Consider the following 25184-nt stretch of genomic DNA (forward strand, 5'->3'; position numbering starts at 1 on the left):
GCCCGGGAGGCCTAATTCCAAGCCCTTTGCTCTTCCCGGTAAAACAAACAGCCTCGGGCGGTGGCTGGAGCTGCAGGCACGGGAGCACGTCTTGGGGAGCAACGTCTGTCTCGTTGCTTTCTTTTTTGGCATCAGGTGCCTCTCCATTCTCGGCTCAGACGAGTCTAAAGTCCTGCTGTGGGGCCTCAGGAGCGAGCTCCCCAAAGGAGGCCCCTGCCCCCAGGCGGAGAACCACCTCCCCCGCCCTCAGCCAGCAGGGCCACAGAGGGCGGTGAGCAGGTGCACTGCCCCAGGTATGCCGCTAGGGGGCAGCCTGCTCTGGCCTGCGGTCCCCTGGCTGTGCCTTCCCAGAGGGGCATCCCTCCTCCACAGGCACCACCTCTGCAGCAGAGGCCTCAACCACACCCCTGGGCTCCAGGGGGCCACCTGCCATACACCTGAGCCAGTGGTTGGCAAACCGAGGCTCTCGAGCCACATGCGGCTCTTTGGCCCCTTGAGTGTGGCTCGGCGTTAGAACCACTTCTTCAAAATAGACTTGCCCAGTCTGAAAACCTGCTTCTGTGTACGGGCCACGAAGTTTCGATCACACTGTATGTGGTATTTTATGGAAGAGCCACAGGCAAGGGGCAAAGAGCATCATGTGGCTCTAGAGCCGCGGTTTGCCCACCACTGACCGGAGCGAAGTCAACCATCCCATTCCACCCTCGGGGCCATAGTGACCGGTTACGAGGGAGCATGGGGCTCCAGGTTCTTGGCCAAGGAGGCTGTGATTTGGGGGATGTTGTTGGAGGGCTGTGGCTCTCTCTCCTGCCAAGGAGAGGGTCGGAGCTGCCGTAGCCCACTGGTCAGCTAGGTGGGGGGAATAATAAAAGCTTATTCTCAGCAGCACAAGGGGGAGGGATACGGAGAGAGCCCTGCCCTGGGGGCTGTGTGGAGCCCTGGGGCCAGCCGTGCCTGAAGCCCAGATTGGCCTGTGGGCCCTGGAGCCACGTAAGCAATACGTTTTCCTTTTTGCTTCAGACAGCTCACGAGCGATCCCTCCCGTCTTCCAACCTGTGTTCCTGTGGCCAGACACCCAGCTCTCTCGCCAGGAGGGACGTGCACCCCTCGTCTGTGCGAGACACGGGGAGGCGGGAGGAGGGCAGAGGAGGGTCATGGACAGCGGTTGTGGGGTGAGCATGCAGCGCTAGAAGCCGTTGTGGTGTCGATGTCGCGCTCTCTGCCTCCAGCCCGGGAAAAGCAGCGCAATAAGAACCTCACCAGCCTTGGTTACCACGTTTACTTCCTGAGGCAGTGATCGGACGTAGCCAGCGTGGCAGGGCAAGAAGTGGGGGAGACTGGGGTGGGGGGGAGGGTTTGGGCCGGGGCTGTGGGACCCCGATTCCTGCTCTACGGCCGGTACTTGCAGATGAAGTGCTGGCGCTTGTCGCACTCCTTGCTGTTCCAAGTTAAAAAGTCTGCAAGAGAACGGACAGCCACGTCAGTGCTCTGTGCAGAGCCGAGCAGCGTTTTCTGAGAGCTTCGCTCGGGACCAGAGATAAGGGGGGGACGGGAGGGTGGAGCCCCAGCACTTACTGTGGGCGTTCATCTCCGCACAGGGCTTGTTTCCGGCTCTGGACTTTGCAGACCAGATTTTGAATAAAAACATGGACCCGTCGATCCACCGCCACTGCTTCCTCTGCGGGTGACAGGGGACAGAGGGCATGCAGAGGTTAGCGCCACCCTCTACCCCCCCCCCCCCCAGCCCCTCACAGCCTGGGGTCACCCCACCCTCTCACAGACCAGGGGCAGCCCTCGGGCTCCTCTAAAATGCAGTTGTTGTGTTGGTTTTAAATATATTTTTATTGATTTCAGAGAGGAAGGGAGAGGGAGGGAGAGAGAGATAAAACATCACTGATGAGAGAGAATCATTGATCGGCTGCCTCCTGCATCTATCCCCCACTGGGGATCGAGCCCACAACCCAGGCGTGTGCCCTTGACCGGAATCAAACCAGTGACCTCCTGGTTTGTAGGTCAACACTCAACCACTGAGCCACGCTGGCTGGGTTAAAAATGCAGTTTTTATTTTGATTTTAAAAAGTGGGAAAGCACAGGCATGTGTGAAAAAGGAAGCATTGAAAGTCGCCCCGTAAACATTATTCATCTCTTAGCGTATTCATTTCTGGTGTAAATGCTTTTATCTATCACAATATGTTTGTGAACTAAAAAAAAGTGGTGATCTTTAAAATATACGCCCAACTTTGTATCTTGCTTCCAAAACATTTTTTAATGGTAGGTCTGTACCATAATTTACTTGAATGATTGAAATTTATATTGTTTTCAATTTACAATGATTACAGATAATACTGCTTTAACTTTGTTCAGAAGGCTGTCTCTAGATTTAAAATTATTTTCTTGGAATAGAATTCCAGAAATAGAATGAATGGCCACCAGGCATGACTAGTTCAAGGGGACTGATATGCATGGCCAACTCCTGTCCAACATGATTCATTTGGAGGAATTTACACCCCCTGGAGTGGGCAATTAGTCCATATCCTTAGAAATATTGAAAAAATATTATTAAGATGAAACAAAAGTTCAGTAGTACAATAAGTCATGTCCCTTTAATTTGCATTTCTTTGATAACTAGAGACATCAGATACTTTTTAGAACGTGCATCCGCCACTTTCTTTAGTCACCCATGTAAAAAAAGTAATGAATTGCAAAACCTATCTAGTGGAACTAGATTAAATATTTATTTTACCTCTAGATGAGAACTCTGGTTGGGAGCAGTGTGAATCCATAAAAATGGAAAACTAATTGTAAAGAATGTGTGTGACATCCATGGGAAAGTTTTATCAAGGAACTGTCTGGGTGTCTGCCCCCGTGCTCCTTATGCTAGTCCGGGTTGACTATAGACGCTCCATGGGGAACCTGCTCACGGCAGATCCCACAGAGACCTCAGCCCGAAGACCTCACAGGCTCCCTACAAGGAGGTGCTGACGAGAGGAAAATGAGGGTCTGGTGCAAAAGGTTACAGTTTAAGGAATCATCAAAAGCATGAGAGTGTGGGCTCTGGCCAGGTAGCTGCTCAGTTGCTTACTAAGCCTTTGTTCTGGTACTCCAAGGAGGTCAGTACCGTCTCCAGTGTACAAGAAACAACCAATGAATGCATAGATAAGTGGAACAACAAATCTCTCTCTCTCTCTTTCTCTCTCCTTCCCTCTCCCCGAACACCTCCCATTCTCATCAATAAAATATAAAATTTTAAAAAACATAATGGCATCTAGGAGAAAGCTTAGCTAAAAACTTCCAACTTTAGCCAAAACTGGTTTGGCTCAGTGGATAGAGCGTCGGCCTGCGGACTGAAAGGTCCCAGGTTCAATTCTGGTCAAAGGCATGTTCCTTGGTTGCGGGTGTGCAGGAGGCAGCTGATCGATGATTCTCTCTCATCAATGTATCTAACTCTCTATCCCTCTGTGTGTGTGTGTGTATGTGTGTGTGTGTGTGTGCATGCACAAACATTTTTTTTTTAAGCTGGTAATTTTGCGCTCTAAGATTGGGAAGGACTTTCCTTAGAACCGGACCCTGTCCTGGAGGCGTTGGGCCCTCTCCGTTGGAGGCACATGATTGGAGCTCCGCTCTGTGTGCCCCCCGCCAGGGGGCCTGGTGGCCAGTTCCAGGGCTCTCTGGTTTCCCCGGGGGCCTTTGTGGGCGTCTGGGGGCCACGTCCGAGTTTACCTTCTGCGGGTCGTGCAGGCCGATCCACACGGGCTGGTTCTTTTGGTAGCCACCTATGTACTGGGAGATGGCCTTGGCTTCCTCAAGGTTCTGTATGGACGCCAGGTGGGCTCCGTTTCCAAAGGACTGGCACTCGAGCTGTGGGCAAGGGGAAATCGGGGTGAGGCCTCGAGGTTTAAAAGCACAGCCCTCGCCTGTGCCAGGCAGCGGGGACTCTCATAGCCCCACAGCCTCTGGAAGTCATCATTTAACCCCCACAGAAGGCTTTCTGGCCTTCCTGTCACCAACAGAGGGGACCAGTGCCGGGTCTCAGAGGACAAGGCAGCTCCAGGCAGGGGCCCGGCTGTGGGGCCCGTGGAAGTGCCTGGGTCCTGGTCCTGCCTCTCATTAGTGTATGTGACGTGGACAAGTCACTGCACCTCTCTGAGCTCACTTACTTTTGTTATCTGTAAACGGAGAAGATAATGACCGAGGCCCAGGGGGATACGTTTCTCAGGGGGATACGTTTGTTATAATTATCCTATATAATAAAAGGCTAATATGCAAATCGACAAAACAGTGGGACAACCGGTGATGCGCACTGACCACCAGGGGGCAGAGGCTCAATGCAGAAGCTGCCCCCGGGTGGTCAGTAAGCCAGAAGCCAGGCTCACGTCTGGCTGGCGAGCACAGTGGCGGTCCCGCCACCTCGGCAGCACCACTGGGAGCGGGCCTAAGCTGTCAGTCAGACATCCCCCGAGGGGACTTCTCGGGATGCCCAGCAAGGACCCTTGATTCAGAGTCAAATGAGGTCTGGAGCTCAGGGTAGCCACCCCCCCGCCCACCCCCGGCTGTGGACAAGCTTGTCTTACCTCAGCATCGGACCAGCTCCTCAGCTTCCGGAAGTACCCGTAGCAATGGGACTTGTGGTAGAACCAGCCGGTAGCACAGCTGGGCCTCATGATGATGTCTGCATGGAAGCACAAGGCAGCGACAAGCTGTGACGGCACAAGCCAGCCACATCCACCCTCCATCCCGTGACAGACCTGGAGTCCCTGCGATGGGAGGGAGGCTCGGACTCCTCTAGGTCGCGAATACTTTAGCCCAGGGGTCAGCAAACTCGTTAGCCAACAGAGCCAAATAGCAACAGTTCAACGATTGACATTTCTATTGAGAGCCGGAAACCGACTTCTGTGCGTGGGCCATGAAGTTTCAGTCGCACCATACGTGCATGCCCGCAAGTGGTATCTTGTGGAAGAGCCACACTCAAGGGGCCAAAGAGCTGCATGTGGCTCGCGAGCTGCAGTTTGCCGACCACTGTTCTAGACTGTGAGTCCTCCCAGCCTTTCCCAGGGGGACGATGGCCTCCTACCAGGATGGCTGTGCACTGGGGAACAGGACGAATCCATCCTTGGAGGACACCAATTCCGGGAGAACCAGTGTCGGCACCCTCCACCAGTCAGCGGAGGGGCGAGGGAGTCAGGTGACTAGCGGAGTTTGGCTCCTGTCCCTCTCACAGCCGGCCCAGTGGGTGCCCACCCCATCTGGTGGCGATTTCCCATCAACTAATGCAAAGGCTGGAACCCCCACGTTGGTACTGAGATCCAACAGGTATAGGTGAAGGCACCCCAGGAGAGGGCGAGGGCTCACACTGGCAGCTTCAGGCATGACAAGGAGGGCGTGGTTTTTATCCAGGAAGACATGGGACAGGCTGGTGGCAGCTGGGCCGGGACAAGTTGGGCCGCGAGACAGTGGCCCGGGGAGTGGACGCTTTAGGCAGAGGGGGTGAGTGAGCAGAGGAGTGGAGGCAGAATGGCAAGGACAAGTAATGATGCCTGAAGGGTAGGGTATCCGTCAGGCAGGCGTGGGAGAAAGGGAGGGAGGAGGGAGAGAGAGAAGGAGGGAGGGAGGGTGGGTTGGGCCCAGGAGCCAAGGAAGCATGACCCAGAGCAGCAAACTTTCCCTGTAGGACGATTGGTGAATGGGCTGCTTCCTTTAATCACCAGACAGTCTAAGAGACAGAGATGTCCATCCCACTGTACAGATAGAACCTTCTTGCCGAAACCGGTTTGGCTCAGTGGACAGAGCGTCAGTCTGAGGACTGAAGGGTCCCAGGTTCGATTCCGGTCAAGGGCATGTACCTTGGTTGCGGGCACATCCCCAGTAGGGGGTGTGCAAGAGGCAGCTGATGGATGGTTCTCTCTCATCGATGTTTCTAACTCTCTATCCCTCTCCCTTCCTCTCTGTGGAAAACCAATAAAATATATTAAAAAAAAAAAAGAAAAAGAAAAAAAAAGAACTTTCTCAAAGAGGTGAAGAGGCCTGCTGGGGTCACACAGATGGAGATGAGGCGGGACCTGGGGGAAGGCGAGTGTTCCTAGCAGCATCCCCCCACCTCCACCCCAGGCCCCATCTCTCCTGTCAGACAGGTGCCAGAGCTCCTGTCACTGCGTGCTGTGTGTGGCGAGAGCCTTCAGCGGCTGGCGTGTCGCCTGGATGCAGCAGCCTGTTTACCGCCGCCAGATGTGGCCTCGGGAGCCCTCTGCGGCCGCGCTTAGCGTTAGTGCAGTGTTTGCACAATGCCTGACAACGTGTGCTGTTCTGATTGGACTGTTGGGAGGATTCAAGGCGATGCTGCAGGGACAGCGGTGAGCCTAGGGCTGGCATGTAGCAATTACTCCGTCATTAGTAGCTACTTAAGTAATTGCAGCGATTAAACGTATAGTCATGTTATCATTATAACCAGGGTCATCCTTTTGAAAACAGTCCCTGGATGGAGTCTTTCATTGTCCACCAGTCCTGTTGCTTTGTCTGTCTTCCTGCTCGTGGAGTGCATTGTTTTAGGTGAAAGGCAGCTGAGGGCCGGGACAAGGGAATCACCGCTGAGGCCACTGGGCGATTGCTCTTGACCATCAAGTCTCCCTGAGAGAGAAAATGCCCTTCTCATTCCCACACTCCCCTTAAAAGCAAGATCAGACTCCTCCCACAAGCCACAATGCAAAAAAGGCCAGGATGTGTGGTGAGAGCGCCCCCCCCCCCCCCCAAGACGGTAGAATCAGGAGAAGGTCTGCACAGCTGGGAGCTAGGAGGGAGAGCTGTGAAAAAGGAACGGAAGAGCCGGGTGAGTGCTCTGCCTTCACCTTCTCTGAGGGAGGAAGCGGAGAGGTTCAGGGAACCCCCGAGAGGGGGCTTGTTTCCCAGGTTCCAGCACAGAGCGTGGGCAAATGTCAAGCTGCCTCAGGGAAGCCGGAACCAGAGCAACAGGAACTACCGGTTAGTCGGTTAGAAATGGCACCGGAGGCGGCTCTGCGGGAGGGGCCTCTGAGTCTTACACACCCTGGCACAGTCCAGAGTGTCTGCGTGCCCCGGGGCCAGAGCAGCCAGGGGTGGCTGGGACAGCTGGCGGCTGGGCCACGGACATCAGCCACGGCCACCAACATGATGCCCCAGAGCCCTGCTTCTCTCTGTGCTTCCTCCCAGTCCTCCCTCCCTCCAGGGTAGTCCCCTCTGGGAGTTGTATTCAAGAGGCCCCTTTCTCAGCAGAAGTGGGCTGGCCTTGGTTTGCCCACTTATTCCTCCACATACAATGCCCAGCAGGGCCGCAGGGAATGGCGGGAGCAACCAGGACTGAGCCAGAGCACCCCCTAACCTTCCTGAGTGACCCTGGGCCATGTCTCTGCACCCCTTGGGACTGCATTTTCCTCATCAATAGAACAATGGAGCCTATATTGCGGTTCCTTTCACTTCAGATATTTATTGAAAGACTTCTCTTTAGCTCACTCTTCCCATTTTCTGCACTGGTGGTGGGTTCTAGGGTACTTTCCCCGCTTTGTTGACATGTTACTTTATACTTGGTGCTAGGTCTGTACCCATGTAGGATCCAACCCAAACTCCCTGTTTGGTCAAGTAGGAAAGCAAGGCAGAACCCTTGTATAGCTCTCATTTACTGAATGCAAGGCGTCAGGTGTTTTAAACACATATCTCTACCCTTCACAAACTTGCAAAATAATTATTACATGTCATTGATGATTTGACGATGGCTCACCATTATACAAGGCTGGGATTCTTGATTCTAAATTCCTGGCATTCATTCATTCATTCATTTATTTATCACATCACATTGTCTTTCGTTTTTGTCTTTAGCATCTATTTCCTGAGATGCCTAGATATTTTGGGGGCAAATGGATCTGCCTGTGCCGTGGGAGTGGCACGAAGCCTGGCTGTGGGCTGTGTTCCAGCCGAGGGCCCGATATTCACTCACCAGCCAGGGCTCCGGTGCCGGCCACCAGCAGGAGCAGCCACACGCTCGTCGAGGCCATCCTCCTCTTCCCCGGAGACAGACGAGCTTCGGAACCTTTTACTGAAAGGATCTCAGAGCCCTGGTCCAAGTTCTCTGCGAGCTCCTGGGTTGACCTAGATCCACAATCTGAACACATGTGCGCTGGTGAGACGGAGTCAGGAATTCAGGTGCCAAATCACATATGGAGAACAACAATATTTTTCTGGCTAAACCAAGATTATACACCAAAGGGCGTCTTCACCTAAATGTTTAGGAGAGTGGGAACACCGAACGTATGAGGTGGTGTTCCTATTTGCCAGGTTTCTGGGCTAGTGTCAGGAACCTAGCTATACTGGGCTGAATGGTTTAAAAGTTCATGCGGAGCATTAGGTATATTGTGGAGAGCCTGCCCCTGCTATTCTCAGGTTTACCGCCAGAGGGCGTCGCAGGCAAGATTTCTCACAGATGAGGAAGTAATAATGGGCTTGCTGTATACAAGTCAATCAAATCAAAACAGTGAATTGTTTGGTGCTAAATTTAAAAGCGAATATATGCTCCTAACACTCACACTGTTCAGAGGAGGAACCCGGAGGCTGATGTGTCCAAAGTCATTTGCTCTTTGTCAGACAGCTACAACCAGATTTCCTGGCTCAAGCGCAACCCTTTTACACTTAGGCGATGCCCCCTTTTAAAATAAAGTTTGTAAATAAAGTTTGTTATCTTGTCCCACCATCACACAGTACACGCTCGATCATTGAAAAACTAGAAAGTGAGAAGTAAATCCCATCTCTCTGAGATAAACACTTTAGGGACTAGCTTCTGGACCCCTTTCCATATACATCTCTCCGTGTGTGGGATTTTACACAAATGGAGTCATATAATCAGTCCTGCAACCTGGTTTTGTTTCTTATAAACAAGTTGATTGTAATAAATCTTTCCTACTCCTGTGGTTTTTATGCAGCTCCGATTCTTTCTTTAGTATAAATTCACATACGCAGGATTCTAGCTACACGAAACGTGGGCATTGCTGCATTGACACCCTTGGCTCCAATGCCCTCCATTTGGGCTGCGCTGTACATCCCATTAACTGCGCCCTCAGTGAATGCCCAATTTGTCTATTGCGTTCTTGCTAATTTTGACATACTAGAGAAGAACCTCATTGTTTTTGCAAGCATTTAAAATATTAAAAGGAAGTGGAGCATCTCTTTATATAGGGATTAGCTTTTACAGTTTCTTTTGTAAAGGTTTGGTTTATAGCTTTGCACATTTCCTATTTGATTGTTTATCTTTTTTCCCCCTGGGAATCTGTGAAGCCTTTTTTTGAATAGCTATTGTCTTTCATATATTACTCAGAATATTTCCCATCTTGTCTTTTCTCTTATTTATCTTGTTTGTCATACTGAAAATTTCAAAAATTGTCATATCTACCATCACCTTTATATCTTTGGAATTTAGATCAGAAAAACTGGCCATCACCACCTGAATACTTACCCACATTCTCTTCTATTTTCATCCATCTGGCATTCATGGCGTGAGCATGGGATTGGGCCCAAGATTTCCCCCCCAAATAATTATGAAAACGGGCAATTCATTGACTTCTCCTGTGAGCGTGCATTAGGATCCAAAAATCAGGACACATGTTCTAGCTCTCAAATAATAGATTGCTTACGGGGAAGAATAGAACATGACTTTGAAATGGAAACTTTCCTGGAAAATCTAAAGATTAGCTCCATATTAGACTCCATATGGACACCTGGACACAGGTAATACAGAGCAAACAAAAGGATGAAGAATGTGGGGACTGTATGACCATCCCCTTCCCTTAAATCACTGCACTAGCCCTGCAGTCTCTGACAAACTTCCTTCCCAAGTGATGGAGGTATTCTGTCCCAAAATCCCTCTGAAACACAAATAGTAAGAACTCCTCCATCAGGCCAACTGTCTGCAGGGAGGGAGGTACAGCATCTTTCTGAATAATCCACAAATGAACGTTAACGAATTGACATTCATTGCATTCTCACATCTCATCTAATTTAATTCTCATAAGTAGGTGCATTGCAGGTATCTTTAGCTTATTTTACATACGAGGACACACATTCATTAAGATTAATTTTCTTGGCTCAGTGGTTGAGTATCAACCCAGGTACCAAGAGGTCACCGGTTCGATTCCTGGTTAGGGCACATACCTGGGATTCGAGCTTGATCCCTAGAGAGAGGCATGCAGGAAGGAGGCAGACGATTAATGATGTTTCTCTCTCATCAATATTTCTATCCCTCCATCCCTCCCCCTTCCTCTCTCTCTAAAAATCCTATTTTTAAAAAAGCAATTTTCCTGCCCTGACTGGGTGGCTCAGTTGGTTGCAGCATCATCCAAAAAGTTGTGGTTTCAATTTCTGGTTGAGGCACCTACCTTGGTTGTGGGTTCAATTCCTGATTGGTCCAGGTATGGGAGGCAACTGATCAATATTTCTCTCTCCTCTCCTCGCCTTCTAAAAAAATCAATACATATATCCTTGGGTGAAGATGAAAAAAAAAAAAAAAAGATTAACTTAAAGTTCCACAGCTGCTAGATTGCAGAGCCATGACTTAACCCTGCACTATTTGAGACCAAAGCCAATGCTCTTCATAACGGGGGAAGAAAGAAAAGAAGCCCTTCACATATCAAACAGAACAGCAAGAAGTGTGCCCAAGACCATTCCATCTGTAACTGATCGTTTCTGCCCAGGGAACAGCTGGCAGAGAGCGGGAGAGTTACCTGGTTGGCATTCAAGGCGCTGAGGACCCCCCTTCTTCAGCCTTCTGAGAGACCCCCGGCGGTATCTGCCACTCTTATATCTTCTCCCCTCGGGAATTATATGACGGCTGTTTTAATCATAGAGCAATCACATTGTTTACAAATAATCATCCACCCATAAAAAGTCTTATCTGCGGCCGGAAGGCCCCTCTGAGGGATGGCTTCACAAAGGCTGTGAGGTGTGTTTTCAGCAAGCAGAGGGAAGCCTCTCCCTGTCTACACACGGAATCTGTTCTTTACGGCCCACATTATCGCAACTGCCCTCAGGGATAGCCGGTCTTCCTCTCCACGTACTGACTTTTTCTTTGGTCTCTCTCTTCACCCCTTTGCTGCATTTCCCCGTCTTTTCTGTAAAGATGCCCCACTGTGACTCTGGGGACTCGTGACGTTTGTGCCGTCGCAGAGAGGATCTGCCGTCGGGGCAGGACAGAGGCCACGTCCCCACGTGGTGAGTTTGAGGAGGCCATGCAGGCTTTCTCTCTGAAGTGCCAACCCCACCCCTCGACCATTCTGATGATGCTCTGGAGAATTGTCACCAGGGTTGCTCCCCGTGGGTTCTGGTTCAGGTCCTCGTTCGGTTGCCCACACACTGTGTACCACCGGGCACGTTCCCCAACCCCTTTGAAGGCGCAGTTTCCTAATGAACTGCATGTGGTTGATATTATCGGATTTTATATATATATTATTGATTTTTTACAAACAGGAAGAGAGAGTAATAGAGAGTTAGAAACATCGATAAGAGAGAATCATCCATCAACTGCCTCCTGCACACCCCCTACCGGGGATGTGCCTGCAACAAGGTACATGCCTTTGACCAGAATCGAACCTGGGACCTTTCAGTCCTCAGGCCGACACTCTATTCACTGAGCCAAACCAGTTTCGGCGAGTTATGTTTTTTACACTGCCTGTTAACCCAAGCCCCCTTCCCTCTTGGCAGCTGAATGGGCACTGTCATTGCTTCACAGCTCAGCAGAGGACAGCGATATGACTCCAAGGCTTTTCCCAAGGCTTTCTAGTTCAAAGCACCGGCCCAGGTGTCGGAGAGGAAAGCTTTGACAAAATGTGTGTTTAGGCCAGTGATCGGCAAGCTCATTAGTCCACAGAGCCAACTATCAACAGTACAATGATTGACATTTCTTTGGAGAGCCACATTTTTTTAACTTCAACTTCTTCTAACGCCACTTCTTCAAAATAGACTCACCCAGGCTGTGGTATTTTGTGGAAGAGCCACACTCAAGGGGCCAAAGAGCCGCATGTGGCTCTCGAACTGCAGTTTGCCGGCCACTGGTTTAGGTAAATCTTCCCCTGTCCTCCCCCTAGCTCTGCTATCTCCATGCCACTAGATAAGGATTTTAAGTCTTGAGATGAGAGAGGAACTAGAGGAGATAAGACAGAAGTAGATGCTCCTAAGAGTTCTTTCCCTGACTCCCCACTAGTTGGCGCAGGAGGTGGGCATTGATGGAACCCACATAAAAGCCTGGGATGCAAGACCAAGGTGACTGGAGAGACATCTGAACTGAAAAGGCCCACTGACTACCTAGTAGAATTATTAAGATATCCTCTACATGTAGACACACCATACATGAAATTTAGAAAAAGAGAATCCTAAAACCACAAACCAGCAACAATGACCTAAAAAACAAGAACTGGAATTGCACTGCATTGGGGAAATAAAATCGGAACTCAGAAAACCTTAAACTATCTCTTTTTGGGGGGAGAGGGATATTTGTTGGGAGTTTTTTGATTACTGATTCGATTTTGTTCGTAGTATTTTCTTATAAGCTTTTATTATTTCTGTGGTGTGCATCTAGTTGAACACATCCTTTAAATAAGATACCTACCCTCAAAAGAGCACATAATCTTAAAAAAACACACACACATATGGCTTTATTGATTTCAGTGGGAGGAAGGGAGAGGGAAAGAGAGATGGACACATATTGATGAGAGAATATCATTAATCAGTTGCCTCCTGCACGCCCCTACTGGGGGATCAAGCCTGCAACCTGGGCATGTGCCCTGACCAGGAATCAAACCGTGACCTCCTGGTTCATAGGTCAACACTCAATCACTGAGCCACGCCGGCCGGGCGTATTATTATTATTGAGAAGGCAGTTACCTTTGGGAGAGAGAAGTGGTTTATTTACTTCTTTGGCAGAATCACCTTACCTTCCTCCACGTGGTGATGCTACTGGCTCCTTGGAAAGACTCCTGCAAGTGCAAACACTTACACTGATGCATCTCCACAGGCTGGCGATGTCTGTCCAGGAAGAGAAGGGTGGTTCAAAACGCGGGCAAGAGAGTGAATTTTCTGATGGAAATTCAAATACGAGCCCTTGATGTGGTTCCACAAACATTCAGTGAGCTCTTGTATGTGTGTGTGTGAGAGAGAGAGACAGAGACAGAGAGAGAGAGAGAGAGAGAGAACCAAGGACCCAGGTGGGGCTACTTGGCCCAGGGCAGCAAAGCAAGACTCAGCTGCAGCACCTGCTCCTCTAGGAGCAGAGTTTGAAGCTGGAATGTCCTGCTCAGCGACTAGGACCTGTGCCTATAAGACCCCTGCCCTTCCCTTCCTCCCAAGGCAGGCGACCTTACCTGGAACAATCTTCTCTTCCCTTTTGCTAATAACTCTCTTGTCCTGCCCGGTTTCCTATAAAAACCTTCCACTTTGCACAATGGAGGGATTCTTGCCCCCTTTCAGGGTAGAAATCAAGGAAGCAGCCCGGCTGACGTGGCTCAGTGGTGGAGCATTGACCTGTGAACCAGGAGGTTACGGTTTGATTCCTGGTCAGGGCCCATGTCCGGGTTGGGGCTCCATCCCCAATGTGGGGCATGTGGGAGGCAGCCGATCAATGATTCTCTCTCATCATTGATGGTTCTCTCTCCCTCTCTCTCAAAAAAAAAAAAAAAAAAAATTAAAAAAACCCACACCAAACAAACAAAAAACAGAAAGAAATGACAGGAGCAGTCCACACAGATTCAAAAGGGAAGAGGCTTGCCAAAATCGGTTTGGCTCAGTGGATAGAGCGTTGGCCTGCGGACTGAAAGGTCCCAGGTTCGATTCCGGTCAAGGGCATGTGCCTTGGTTGCGGGCACATCCCCAGTGTACAAGAGGCTGCTGATCAATGATTCTCTCTCATCGATGTTTCTAACTCCCTATCCCTCTCTCTTCTCTGTAAAAAATCAATAAAATATATATTTAAAAAAAATGGGGCTGGGGGAAGAGGTTTACTAAAAACTGGGTGAGAGATGGAGAGGGAGGGAGCTTGCTGCATGGGGAGCCCACACCTACAGAGAAGGGGTCCCCGGCTACTGCTGGGGTCAGGCTTGGAGAACCTGTTTCTTCGCGCAGGCGCACACCGGCTCCCTGCTCCCAGGTTCCCACGGGGCTGGTGGCTACCACGTTGGGCAGGACAGAGCAAGAAGGTGTGAGCCGGTATTTTTGTAGAAACAGGTACACGTGAAACAAAGGAGAGTTTGTCCCTGTTCCCGAGGAAGCCTGGACACAGGGGGCCATGTTGAAGACGATAATCTGGAGAACTCGAAGGAATGGTGGGGGTTGGGGAAGGGGAGATGGAGCACTTGGATTTCAGTTCAAGTTCATGAGCTTGCCCAGCGGACACCCAGGCTATACTTCACTGGGCGTCTCTGTCGTACCTGCAGGAGGCTTTCTGACCCCGGTTTTCCTGGCGGAAGCCTGAGTGACTGTCCCTTCGCCTTCCTCTGCAGGTGACCCTGGAACTCCCCGTGGGTCAAGTCCTGGAGCTTCCCCCTGCTTCCTCGTTTGAGGTCAAGGTCGAATGGTCACTTAGTCCTCATTTTAACTCATGAGCAGTTCCTACTTTCCTGTCGGTGCCTGTGGGAAGGTCTGCAAAGGCTCCATTATTATTATTATTTTTTATATTAGATTGGCATGCAAAAAGCGCCTCAGGCAGGCAGGGGCCTGGGGCATGTATCCCCTGATGGAACAGACACGGTGAAAAAGATAAAAATGCTTTAGGAGAATGTGGAACATGGAGCCTGGTAGAAGGAGCTGGCAAAGGCCTCAGGGACTGCACACGGAAATGGTGAGCCTTGAACTTTGAGAAACGTCTAAATCCTAAGAAAACAGCATGAGCTTCTCGTTGTTTAAACAAACGCTGTGGAAGAATTCCTCCTCCCCCCCTACGTGCACATCTTTACAGTCTTGGACTTCATCCTTTTGTATTTGACAAAGATATTGATCAGGAGCTCTTCTGCAAGCAAGCCCTGTAACATCCCCGCGATACCGGAACCAATCCTATCAGCAGAGAGGAAATGAGTCACTGAGGATGTTCATTAACTTTTACAGTGGGGAGAGCTGCCGTCTGTGCCCGCTCCCTCAGCCCCCATGCAGGACAGGTGGCAGAGCAAGCTCCCTCCTCCGCCTCCCCTCCTCTGCCTCTCCTCTTTCACCTCTCCTTCACCTCCCTTTCCCCATCATTCTCCTCCACCTCCCCTCCTCCATCTTCCCTCCCCCACCTCTCCTGGACCATGTGTTATCTGCTATGGGGAGAGCTCTAGCAGCTCAGAAGCATCAGCTGATTCACTCAAGGGGTGGCAATGGAAGTTATGCCACAGAGAGGTCAAGTGAAAAGTCTGTTCGTGACTAGCCCCCTCCTTCCCTGCCTGCTTCCTTCCCTCACTCTTTAAGTCACTTTATTTTATTTCCATGGTACTATTATCCACTTGTTCCTCACGTGGGGCAAGGGGAAGGGGGCTTACCATATCACATCTTCAAATTACTAGGTGAAATGTAGCTCCCCTTGTGGCCAAATTCCTTGTTTAACTTGGCTTGTTTTGCATTTTAAAATGATTTTTGAAAAATGATATTACTTTATTAGGTATAACTTACATTGCATAAAATGCACACACCTTAAATATTGAAGGATTTTGATGAATCCATACACCTGTGGAACAACAACCAAAATCAAGTTATGGAACATTCCCATCACCCAGAAATTTTTCTTCTGCCTCTTTGCAGTCAATCTCCCCACCCAAGGCAATACCTATTCTGACTTCGAACATCATAGATTCCTTTTGCCTTAAAAAAAAAAAAAAAAAAAAGACTTTACGTGAATGAAATAATCTATATGTACTCTGTCTGGCTTTTTTTTTCACTTGACATAAGGCTTTTGTGCCACTTCCACATGTTGCCTGTATTAATATTTTATGCTTTGCTCATGCTGAGTAGCATTTGACGGTGTGACTGTAGCAGCACGTGTTACTCTATTGGGAAATCAGTTGTTTTTCCAGAGCAGAGATGGCTCGTTTGTTGTTTGCTTTCCTCTCTGACATAGCCCATATGCTTGGCTGAGAGAGCCTCTTTATATCTCTCCGAATGACGATGTCTTTGTTCTACTGTTTCCTGAACATTCTCTAGATAAGAATTTTATGGGCATCCTTCACGGGGTCCAGCCTTAAAATTAATAAATCTTATGGTTTTATTGCAAAGTCTTACATGTGTTCCCTTTCAAGAGGACACACTTTATAACACCTGAGCTTTGTAACTGTCTCCTCCCTTTATGTCCACATCAGACGGGCAAACATTCGGCCATGGGCCAGATGGCCACGGCGTTGGCTCCGTGCTGTGAATACAGCAACCCGAGACCCTCTTACCTGAGAGAGCCCCAGGAATGCCTGCACCCAGGAGCCAGGAGGCATCCAGTCAGCTCCTTTTGCTTCAGAAAACAAAGTAGTTGAAAAGGAACCAGAGTTTACAGGATGCCAAAGACAGAGGAGAATTTGGAGGTGACTGGACCCTCTTCCTCAGCTTACAGGGGAGAGAATGGGACTGGAGCAGGGGAGGGCCTGGCTCTCGTGCCTGCGGTTCACTGGAGATCCTTAGCGTTAAAATTTGCTTATGATGAAGGAGAACTAGACCCCATCTAGTTCAGGACTCTGCTCTGAAGCAAGCGCAACTGCAAGTGGGGTTCGCTGAAAGGACGAAGAAACTTGTTGCTGGAACAAAGCACGGCTGGGCCTTGGGAGCTCCAACCGGAAGTGGAGCTCCACACACGTGCTGCTCCTTGAATTTCCCCCCCTCGTTGGCCCTCCCCCGAGTTTGCCTCTTCTTCATCTCCTCCCGCCGATTCCTCAGCTCAGCAGCTGACTTCTCAGAGGAAACAGCCTTCGGACGATCTTCCCTTGTCTCTTCATTACACTCCCAACCGAGTTCATCTCTGTGCACCTGCCCCCTCCTCCGCTGCGCCCAGTGCCCAGAACCTCCATCCTCTCGGGGAGGAGGAGCCAGGCAGCCTGCTGGGGCTTTCCCAGCAGCCCATGCGACGGCCAGGACCCTTCCATCTCCCCACTCCACCTGCTACCACACTGAACCCTCAGAGACTTCCTCATCTCTTCTCTCGCGTCACATGCAATTTGGTGAAGATCTGGTCTAGACCTGTGACCTCCTTCCTCATGCCCATTCACATCACAACCTTCTGGTGTCTGGCATTGCTCCCCAGCTCACGCCTTACTCAAGTGACTCCGACCTCCCTTTGGCTAAATGCAGTGTTTTTTGCCCTAATTGGTTTGGCTCAGTAGTTAGATTGTCAGCCTGCAGACTGAAGGGTCCCGGGTTTGATTCCCAGGTCAAGGGCACATGCTTGGGTTGCAGCCTTTTTTTTTTTTTTTTTTAAATATACTTTATTGATTTTTTACAGAAAGGAAGAGAGAGGAATAGAGAGTTAGAAACATCGATGAGAGAATCATCGATCAGCTGCCTCTTGCATACCCCCTACTGGGGATGTGCCTGCAACCAAGGTACATGCCCCTGACCGAAATCGAACCTGGGACCTTTCAGTCTGCAGGCCGACGCTCTACCCACTGAGCCGAACCGGTTTCGACTTGGGTTGCGGTCTTGGTCCCCAGTGTGGGGCATGCAGGAGGCAGTTGATCAATGATTCTCTTTCATCGTTGATGTTTCTCTCTCTCTCTTCCTCTCTGAATTCAATAACAATATAAAAAATAAATAAATTCAGTGTTCCTTCAGCTCGGCTCAGTATTTCCCCTGTTGACCATGGCATCTTCCCTGCAGTGCTTCTGAGACCACCTATGATCCTGACTCTCCTCCTGCACAGCTATCTGCTTCTTCCCAAGTCATCGCAGGCTTCCCTCCCCCAGCCTGGCCTGGAATATGATTCAGCTGCAAAAAGGAAACCCTGCCATTTACAACAACGTGGAAGAAACTGGAGGGCATTATGCTAACAGAAGAAGCCAGACAGAGATGTACAGATTCTATTGATATGTAGAATAAAAAAAAAAAAAAAAAAGAGCATCAATTTCATAGAAACACAAAATAGAATGGTGGTTGCCAGAGACTGGGGGGAAAGGGGAAAATGGGTAGATGGAGGTCAAAGGGTACAAGCTATCACAAGTAATATAGTTCTGAGAACCTAATATGCAGCATGGTGATGGTACTTGTCGTTAATAATCTACCTGAAATTTGCTTAGAGCTCTCATTTGGCATCCTCATTAGTGTCCCTCCTCCCCCAATTAACTATGTGAGGTGACAGATCTGTTCATTATTTTGATCTTGGTAGTCACTCCACAATGTATATGCATATCAAACCACCACATGGTATCCTTTATATCTCTTCAATTATATTTGTCAATTATTTCTGAAATCAATAGAGAAATGGGTAAGGTGGTAGCTATGATGCACATTTGATCACAATTAAAATTTTTTTATCCTCTCTCTAAATTCACTTTCCTAATATCTGTATAATGTTTCCTTGAACAATGCCATTACTTATTAGTTACGTAATTGTGAGCAGGTGATTTAACCTTGTTGTGCCTCTATTTCTCTTTTCAGGAAACAGGAAGACAACACCTCCTCACAGAGTTATGGTCAGGAGCATGACAGTAATACACGTCATCGCCTGGCACGCACGGAGCTCTCAATCCACCGCAGCCATCATTGTCAGCATCAGGCTGGAAACCAATGTCCTTGTTTTCTCTCAGAACCTTTTCTCATGATGACCAAGCTTGACCACCACAACACATGGGTTATCTTGATGTTCTCTGAGTAAAAGCACCCCCCCCCCCAATAGTCCACAGAGACCACTATAATGAAGCATACCCAACCTCTTCCATAACGAGAAGAATGATGTAGCTGGGACGAGAGGATGCTGGGGTGGTGGACGGTGGGCTTGTGGTGCGCGGGAAGGAGGTGCCCTGGGGCCTGATGAGAGAACAGCAGGGAGGCTCAGCCTAGGACACGACGGAAAACACCTGGGCCAGTGGTTGGCAAACTGTGGCTCTTGAGGCTCTTGGCCCCTTGAGTGTGGCTCTTCTACAACACGACCACGGCCTGGGCGAGTCTATTTTGAAGAAGCGGCGTTAGAAGAAGTCTAAGTTTAAAATAAATGTGGCTCTCGCTGAAACCGGTTTGGCTCAGTGGATAGAGCATCAGCCTGCGGACTGAAGGGTCCCAGGTTCGATTCCGGTTAAGGGCATGTACCTTGATTGTGGGCACATCCCCAGTAGGGGACGTGCAAGAGGCAGCTGATTGATGACTCTCTCTCATCGATGCTTCTAACTCTCTATCTCTCTCCCTTCCTGTCTGTAAAAAAATCAATAAAATATATTAAATAAAAAAATAAAATAGTAAGAAATGTGGCTCTCAAAAGAAATGTTGTTGTGCTGTTGGTATTTGGCTCTGTTCACTAATGAGTCTGCTGACCACTGACCTGGGCTGACAGGTTTTCGAAAGATGTGACCCTGCCTGGGCAGAAGAGGTGGACACTGACTCCTCCCAAGGCCTACTTAGCCCTCTTCCCCTTCCCCCAAAGCCCCAGGAAAGGGGGGAAATTTTTTGGAGGCAGACAGGGGGGTCCTGGGGCGTGGAAGGGGTTCCCCACTCTCCTCTGCTCCACTGAGGGGCGTGCCAAACCTAGAGCCAGGTGTCTCTGTGGGCAGAATCTCAAAGCACAGACTATTGCTAGATCCTTGTCCTCTGCATACTGCCAGGGGCTGTCGTCATTTATGAATCATTAATGATTAATGTCGTCATTATTAATCACAAAGCAAGAGATTAGTGCCCTAACCCACTGAGGTCATCCAGACACTTGAGTCAGAGACCACACATCCGTAGAGCTGAGTGGCCCAGACAGGGATTCTCTGGGGTGATAAGCTTATCCGAGGGACATCCTGCTAGGGCCTGGCTTCCCATGTGTAAACTGCGGAGGTCACCATGGGTGGCCCAGCATGGGACTCGGGCACAGGCCACCTCACCGGTAACACCGGGGGAGGGAGGCAGAGGCCAAGGCTGAGGCCCCCTCCGCTTGCTGGGACTCTGAGAGGCAGGACTCTGCTCTGACGAGCACTGCCGCCCTCTGAGACTCACACCGCCCAGAGCTTCAGCTCAGAAAGGCCACCAGAGCCCAGACCAGTTTGGCCCAGTGGATAGAGCGTCGGCCTGCGGACTGAAGGGTCCCAGGTTCGATTCCAGTCAAGGGCATGTACCTGGGTTGCGGGCACATCCCCGGTGGGGAGTGTGCAGGAGACAGCTGATGGATGATTCTCATCGATGTTTCTAACTATCCTTCTCCTTTCCTCTCTGTAAAAAAATCAATAAAATATATATATAAAAAAGAAAAAGAAAAAGAAAAAAGAAAAGCCACCAGAGCCTTCCTCTTCACAAACTCCGGTCCTCGCGGACACGAGGGAAGCAAACACGCACCGGCTTGTCTCCCGAACAAGAAGATCATTTATTTTGCTCCTCGACCACAAAGGGAAAGTCAGTAAAAAAGAAAAAAAAAAGAAAAAAGAGTTTGGAGAAGCATGACGCGCCGCGTGGATAAACGATAGACTTGCCCGGGACGTGGCCCCGTGTCACTCAGTGACCGAGGGCTTCTTGGATCCCTTCTTCCCTTTCTTCCCTTTCTTTGCTTTTGCCCCTCCCGCGTCATCGGGGGGGCTCTCCCGTGCCTTCTTTGGGCGGCCCGCCTTTCTCTTTGGGTTTTCTCTCCCCGGGGCCTGCACAAGCTCCTTAGGAACCGCCTGAAGAACACGACGACCATGGAGAGGGCCAACAGGCCGACGCGCAACAACAACGTGAGGGACACGACCTGCGCCGCGGCGGGCACCTCCTGCGGCAGCGGCCCCGGCGGCCCGCTATCCTCGCTGCCCCCGTAGCCCTGGTCCTCGCAGGGCGGCGGCGCCCAGCCGCACTGGCAGTGGCAGTTCCTGTCGTGGTTGCAGTAGCCCCCTGTGGTTGCACTTCGCGGGCACGCAGTCGAACCGCAGGACGGAGACGTTGAAGCACGTCGTGTTCACGCACACCCGGTCCTTGCCGCAGGAGGTGCCGTCGTAGACCACCCCCCCCCCCCCCCCCCCCCCCCCGGTCGGGGATCCCCATGGGGATCAGGGACAGGCGGTAGCCGACGCCCCAGCACATCAGGTTATCCTCGCCCAGGTAGGTAGACACGATGCTCGTTTGAGCCGGCAGGTCCGGGAGGGTCTCGACGTGGATGCACTGCACCCGGCCGCAGATGGCGTTCTTGCCGGTGCACTTCTTGGAGTCGCCGGCTCCAACTATGCCGCAGTTCCCGTACTGGTCCCCCATGGCGTTCACCGCCTGGTAGCACCGCTCGGGGGCCTCCCTGGCGTGGGCCCCGAAGAGGCTTTGGCACTGCACGTGCGTGGAGTGGCACCCCTTCTGGAAACAGTGGGCGCTGTACTTGCACGGGGTGCCGTCCTGCTTGTACGTGTCGTTGGGGCAGAACTCGGAGACCCCCGTCGCAGTACTCGGCGAGGTCGCACTCGGTCTCCTCCTTCCGGCACATGTGCCCGGAGGGGCGGAAGTGACACTGGTGGCAGCAGAGCCCCATGCTGCAGTTGGCCCCCGGCCTGAGCCTGCAGCCCGGCTCGCAGCACAGGTCTTCCTCGCAGTCCTCCAAGGAGCTGCAGTCGCACTGCTCCTCGTCCTCCACGATTTTGTTCCCGCACCTCTTAATTACGTAGTCCTCCCCGGGGATGTTGTTCAGGCAGTTGGCTGCTTTGTGGACGTGGTTAAAGAAGTGGATGATGCTGCAGTTGCTGAACCCGAACCGGCCGGTGCCCATGATGCAGCTCCGCCGGCCGCCGCACCGGCAGGTGGGCCCGTCGTGCTGCATCCCCAAACTATGGCCGATGTTGTGGGCACTCCAGGTGGCAGGTCCGAGGATGCGCATGTCCGGAAAAGCACACGCAGACCCTGCGTACCTCTCCGTGCACACAATCCCCCAGGACCAGGCCACGGCATCCTTGAAACTTCTCTTAATGAAGAGTTGTGACCAGTCTACTTTAAACTGATAACTTAGTATATCTTTCTGGTATATCAAAAACTGTCTTAGCGCTTGCTGTAACGACGGAAAGTTAAGATCGACTCTGTCTCTTTCGGACCACACTTCAAGGGCACGCAGCATTACCCTCGTACGGAGCTCCTGAAAGTAAGTGTCCATGATCGAAGTCAGAAGAATGGCGTCGTTGGTGACATCAGTGAGATTGGAATTTGAAAACACATATCTGTCATGATCAAAGACCAGGCCTAGTTCACAATATTTCTGGTGCATCGAGGGTCCAGATATAAAATCATTATATCGAGCCAGGATGTCAGGCTGGGCCGTCGGCTCTTCCGTCCCATCCCCAGAGATGCCACAGATCCGGTCCTGAAATCCCCACTCGTCCTTCAGGAGATACAGGGCATGTTCAAACCCGGAAGAGCCCCTGAGGGGCTCCATTTGGTAATACTTGGCGTCGATTTTCAATATGCCTCGGAGGCCGCCCGCACAGGTGCTGAGAGTGGCTTCAGAATCCTCGGCTCCCTCCACCACGCCCACATAGCTGCAGTCCCTGGGGATGTAAGGGTAGTCCTCCACCAGCTCCCCCTGCTCTGTGTAGGAGAAGACCTGCAGGTGCCGGGGCAGCAGGAGCCTCTTGGGCCACAGGTGGAGGACGTGCTTCTGGCCTTGCACCTGCAGGAGGTAGGACATGTGTCTGAAGGCCCCCTGCTCCCCTCCCCGGAAGCTGAGCTTTCTGGGGACGGTGATTTCATAGGCGTCAAACCCCCACTCCGGGTGAAAATAGAAGTCCTCGCCGCCGAGGGAGTCCACCAGGAGCAATGCCAGGCCCAGCACTGAGAGCCAATGGCCTGGGGACATGAAGGTCCTTCCTGACCTCATGGCACAGCTGTTCCACCAGTGAGCCCGCCCCTGCAGTTCCCGGCTCGGCCGCTAGAGGCGCGCCAAGCGCGGGCGCTGGGTGAGCAGGGGCTGCTGCAGGCCAGCCTGGGTGCAGGATGGCGAGGGCGCAGGGCCTGGCCAAGGCATGCAGTTGGTCTTCTGGGCGGTGCCGGTGCCGGTTCCGGTGCCGGTCCCGGTGCCGGTCCCGGTGCCGGTCCGTTGGGCGCAGCGCGCGTGGTGGGAACGCGAGCGACCAAGGTGCGCGAGAAGCAAAGAGAAACAGGAAGTATTGGCCGGAGGGACGCTGACAGTCAGAGCAGCCTGGGAAAGGAGCAGGACCAGGGAAATGGTGGGGAGGAAGGGGAACCTGTTCAGGGGACTGTCTCCTGTGCCATTTAGTCTGTGTCTACAGGCTCTGGGACCTCCCCCTGACGTCCTCCACCGGCTGGCATGGGCCTCTGTGCTCCCACCGCCGCCACATGGCTCCCAGTTTCCTCTGGACTCGGCTGAGACAAGGGGCAGGCGCCGGGAGCCGGGAGCCGGGAGCCTGGAGCCTGGAGCCTGGAAGGGGTCGCCCCCCACAGGTTGAGAACCGCTGTCAGGGGGTCGGCTAAACTATAGGAAAACACAGAATTTTTACATTACGATTCATTAACAGCAGCAACATTACAGGAAGTAGCAACGAAAATAATGTTACGGTTGGGGGGGGTCACCACAATATGAGGAATTCTATTGAAGAGTTGAGGCATTAGGAAGTTGAGAACCACTGCTTTAAGGACAATGGCCTAGGTTTGGGGCAAAGGTGGGGAGGTGGGGAGCCGCCCTCATTTTTCTTTGTTCTCTCCAAACGCGTTCCTTCCAACTTGTCTTCCCCCCCCCCCCCCCCCCCCCACACACACATGCCAAGTTTGAAAACAAAGTCCTTTTGGAGTTGCTCCTATGTCTCTTGGCCATCTGTATGTCCTCTTCCAAGGAATGTATATTCGGGTCTTCTGCCCATTAAAAAAAAAAAAAAAAAATTGGATTGCTTGTCTTCCTTTTGTTGAGTTGTATGAGTACTTTATATATTTTGGATATTTCACTTCTGATTTTATTTTCCAGGGTCTTCTCTCTTGGTTTCTTGATGAGTCTGGATAAAAGTTCATCCATCTTGTTTAAGTTTTCAAATAAGTATTTTTTTTTTTGTGTGTGTGTGTGTGTGTGTGTGTGTTTCTATGTCATTTATTTTTGCTCTGATCTTCATTATTTTTTTTTCTTCTTCTTCTTACCCTGGGATTTTCTGATTGTTCTTGCTCTTATTCCTTTAAGGTATAAGATTAGATTGCTTCCTTGAAATTTTTTCTTTCTTCTTGAGGAAGGCTGATAATGCTATGAACTTTCCTCTTAGGACTGCTTTTGTTGTGCCCCATAGATTTTGTGTTGTTGTGTGTTCGTTTTTATTTGTTTCCAGGTAATTTTTTTTTATTTCTTCCTTCGTCTCATTGGTAACTCATTCATTGTTTAATAACATGTTATTTGGCCTCCAGGTGTTTTAATATTTTTGAATAGTTTTATAGTGGTGGATTTCTAGTTTCATGCCATTGTGACCTGAGAAGGTGTTTGATATGACTTCAATCTCCTTGAAATTGAAATTGTAGAGACTTGTCTTGTGTCTTTTTTTTGGGGGGGGGGGCGGGTGCTAAATAACTTATTTTAATAGCTTTGTCTTTAACACAGTGTAAAACAAGATTCCTGACATTTCAACTACCATCAAACCCAAACTTCAAAACGAAGTCAATGATTAGTAACATGTTAATTTTGAAAAGTACAAGAATATGAAATGCAAGAAAGAACTCATATTTTTAATTCCTTTTGTCACAATATTAAACATAAATTTCTTAGTATATAAAAACTATCATAATTCCTACCCTACTCCCCCCCCCCCCCACCAATTTTTTTTTAGTGAGTATAAGTAATCCCTGCTGGTGTTTGTATGTGTTAAACATGTTTTAAACTTTTAATTTGAATGTGATTTGAGTATAATACTTTGCCATCCAAAAATGCTGGCTACATACAAATTCTTTGCAGGTAGGCAGGTTCATAATCTGAGTAGAAGAAATGTCTGTCATCGAATTTTAAAATTATAATGGACTTTCAAACTATAAAATGAAGCAAGAAAATCTAAAAGAAATCTGATATAATGTCATGAGTTTTTACTCAAGAGGATTACCATATGGAAGTTTAGTTTCTGTTT

At 50.3% G+C, this 25184-nt stretch overlaps 2 protein-coding genes across 3 annotated transcripts; both read right to left on the reverse strand.

The window, feature by feature from the left end:
- Nucleotides 1-1264: 1264 nt before the first annotated feature.
- On the reverse strand, nucleotides 1265-10860 carry REG4 (regenerating family member 4). 2 transcript variants are annotated; one of them, XM_036452572.1, is made up of 6 exons: nucleotides 10734-10860; nucleotides 7961-8112; nucleotides 4572-4669; nucleotides 3721-3858; nucleotides 1576-1678; nucleotides 1265-1457 (listed from the first exon to the last, which is right to left on the reverse strand). In XM_036452572.1, the coding sequence occupies exons 1-6, from the start codon at nucleotides 10742-10744 to the stop codon at nucleotides 1390-1392; spliced, it is 570 nt and encodes a 189-aa protein (XP_036308465.1). In that variant the 5' UTR covers nucleotides 10745-10860; the 3' UTR covers nucleotides 1265-1389. The 2 variants fall into 2 exon arrangements, with proteins under 2 accessions (XP_036308465.1, XP_036308464.1); XM_036452571.2 differs by having other exon boundaries at nucleotides 7961-8118; nucleotides 10734-10852.
- Nucleotides 10861-14933: 4073 nt separating this feature from the next.
- LOC118727462 (disintegrin and metalloproteinase domain-containing protein 30) lies at nucleotides 14934-22930 on the reverse strand. Its single transcript, XM_045587037.1, is given in 5 exon segments — nucleotides 14934-15048; nucleotides 20772-20995; nucleotides 20997-21110; nucleotides 21112-21525; nucleotides 21527-22930. Coding segments are annotated over 5 exon segments (2271 nt in total).
- Between the last annotated feature and the right edge of the window lie 2254 nt (nucleotides 22931-25184).

The sequence above is a fragment of the Pipistrellus kuhlii genome, unplaced genomic scaffold (genome assembly GCF_014108245.1).
Source record: "Pipistrellus kuhlii isolate mPipKuh1 unplaced genomic scaffold, mPipKuh1.p scaffold_m20_p_24, whole genome shotgun sequence".
NCBI lineage: Eukaryota > Metazoa > Chordata > Mammalia > Chiroptera > Vespertilionidae > Pipistrellus > Pipistrellus kuhlii.

What these genes read in the sequence shown, in the direction of transcription:
- REG4 (XM_036452571.2), bottom strand. An exon ending in CGGCACCGGAGCCCTGGCTG is followed by an intron (nt 4,670 to 7,960) that starts GTGAGTGAATAT and finishes GCTTCCATGCAG; the next exon opens with ACATCATCATGAGGCCCAGC. An exon ending in TGCGGAGATGAACGCCCACA is followed by an intron (nt 1,458 to 1,575) that starts GTAAGTGCTGGG and finishes GTTCTCTTGCAG; the next exon opens with ACTTTTTAACTTGGAACAGC.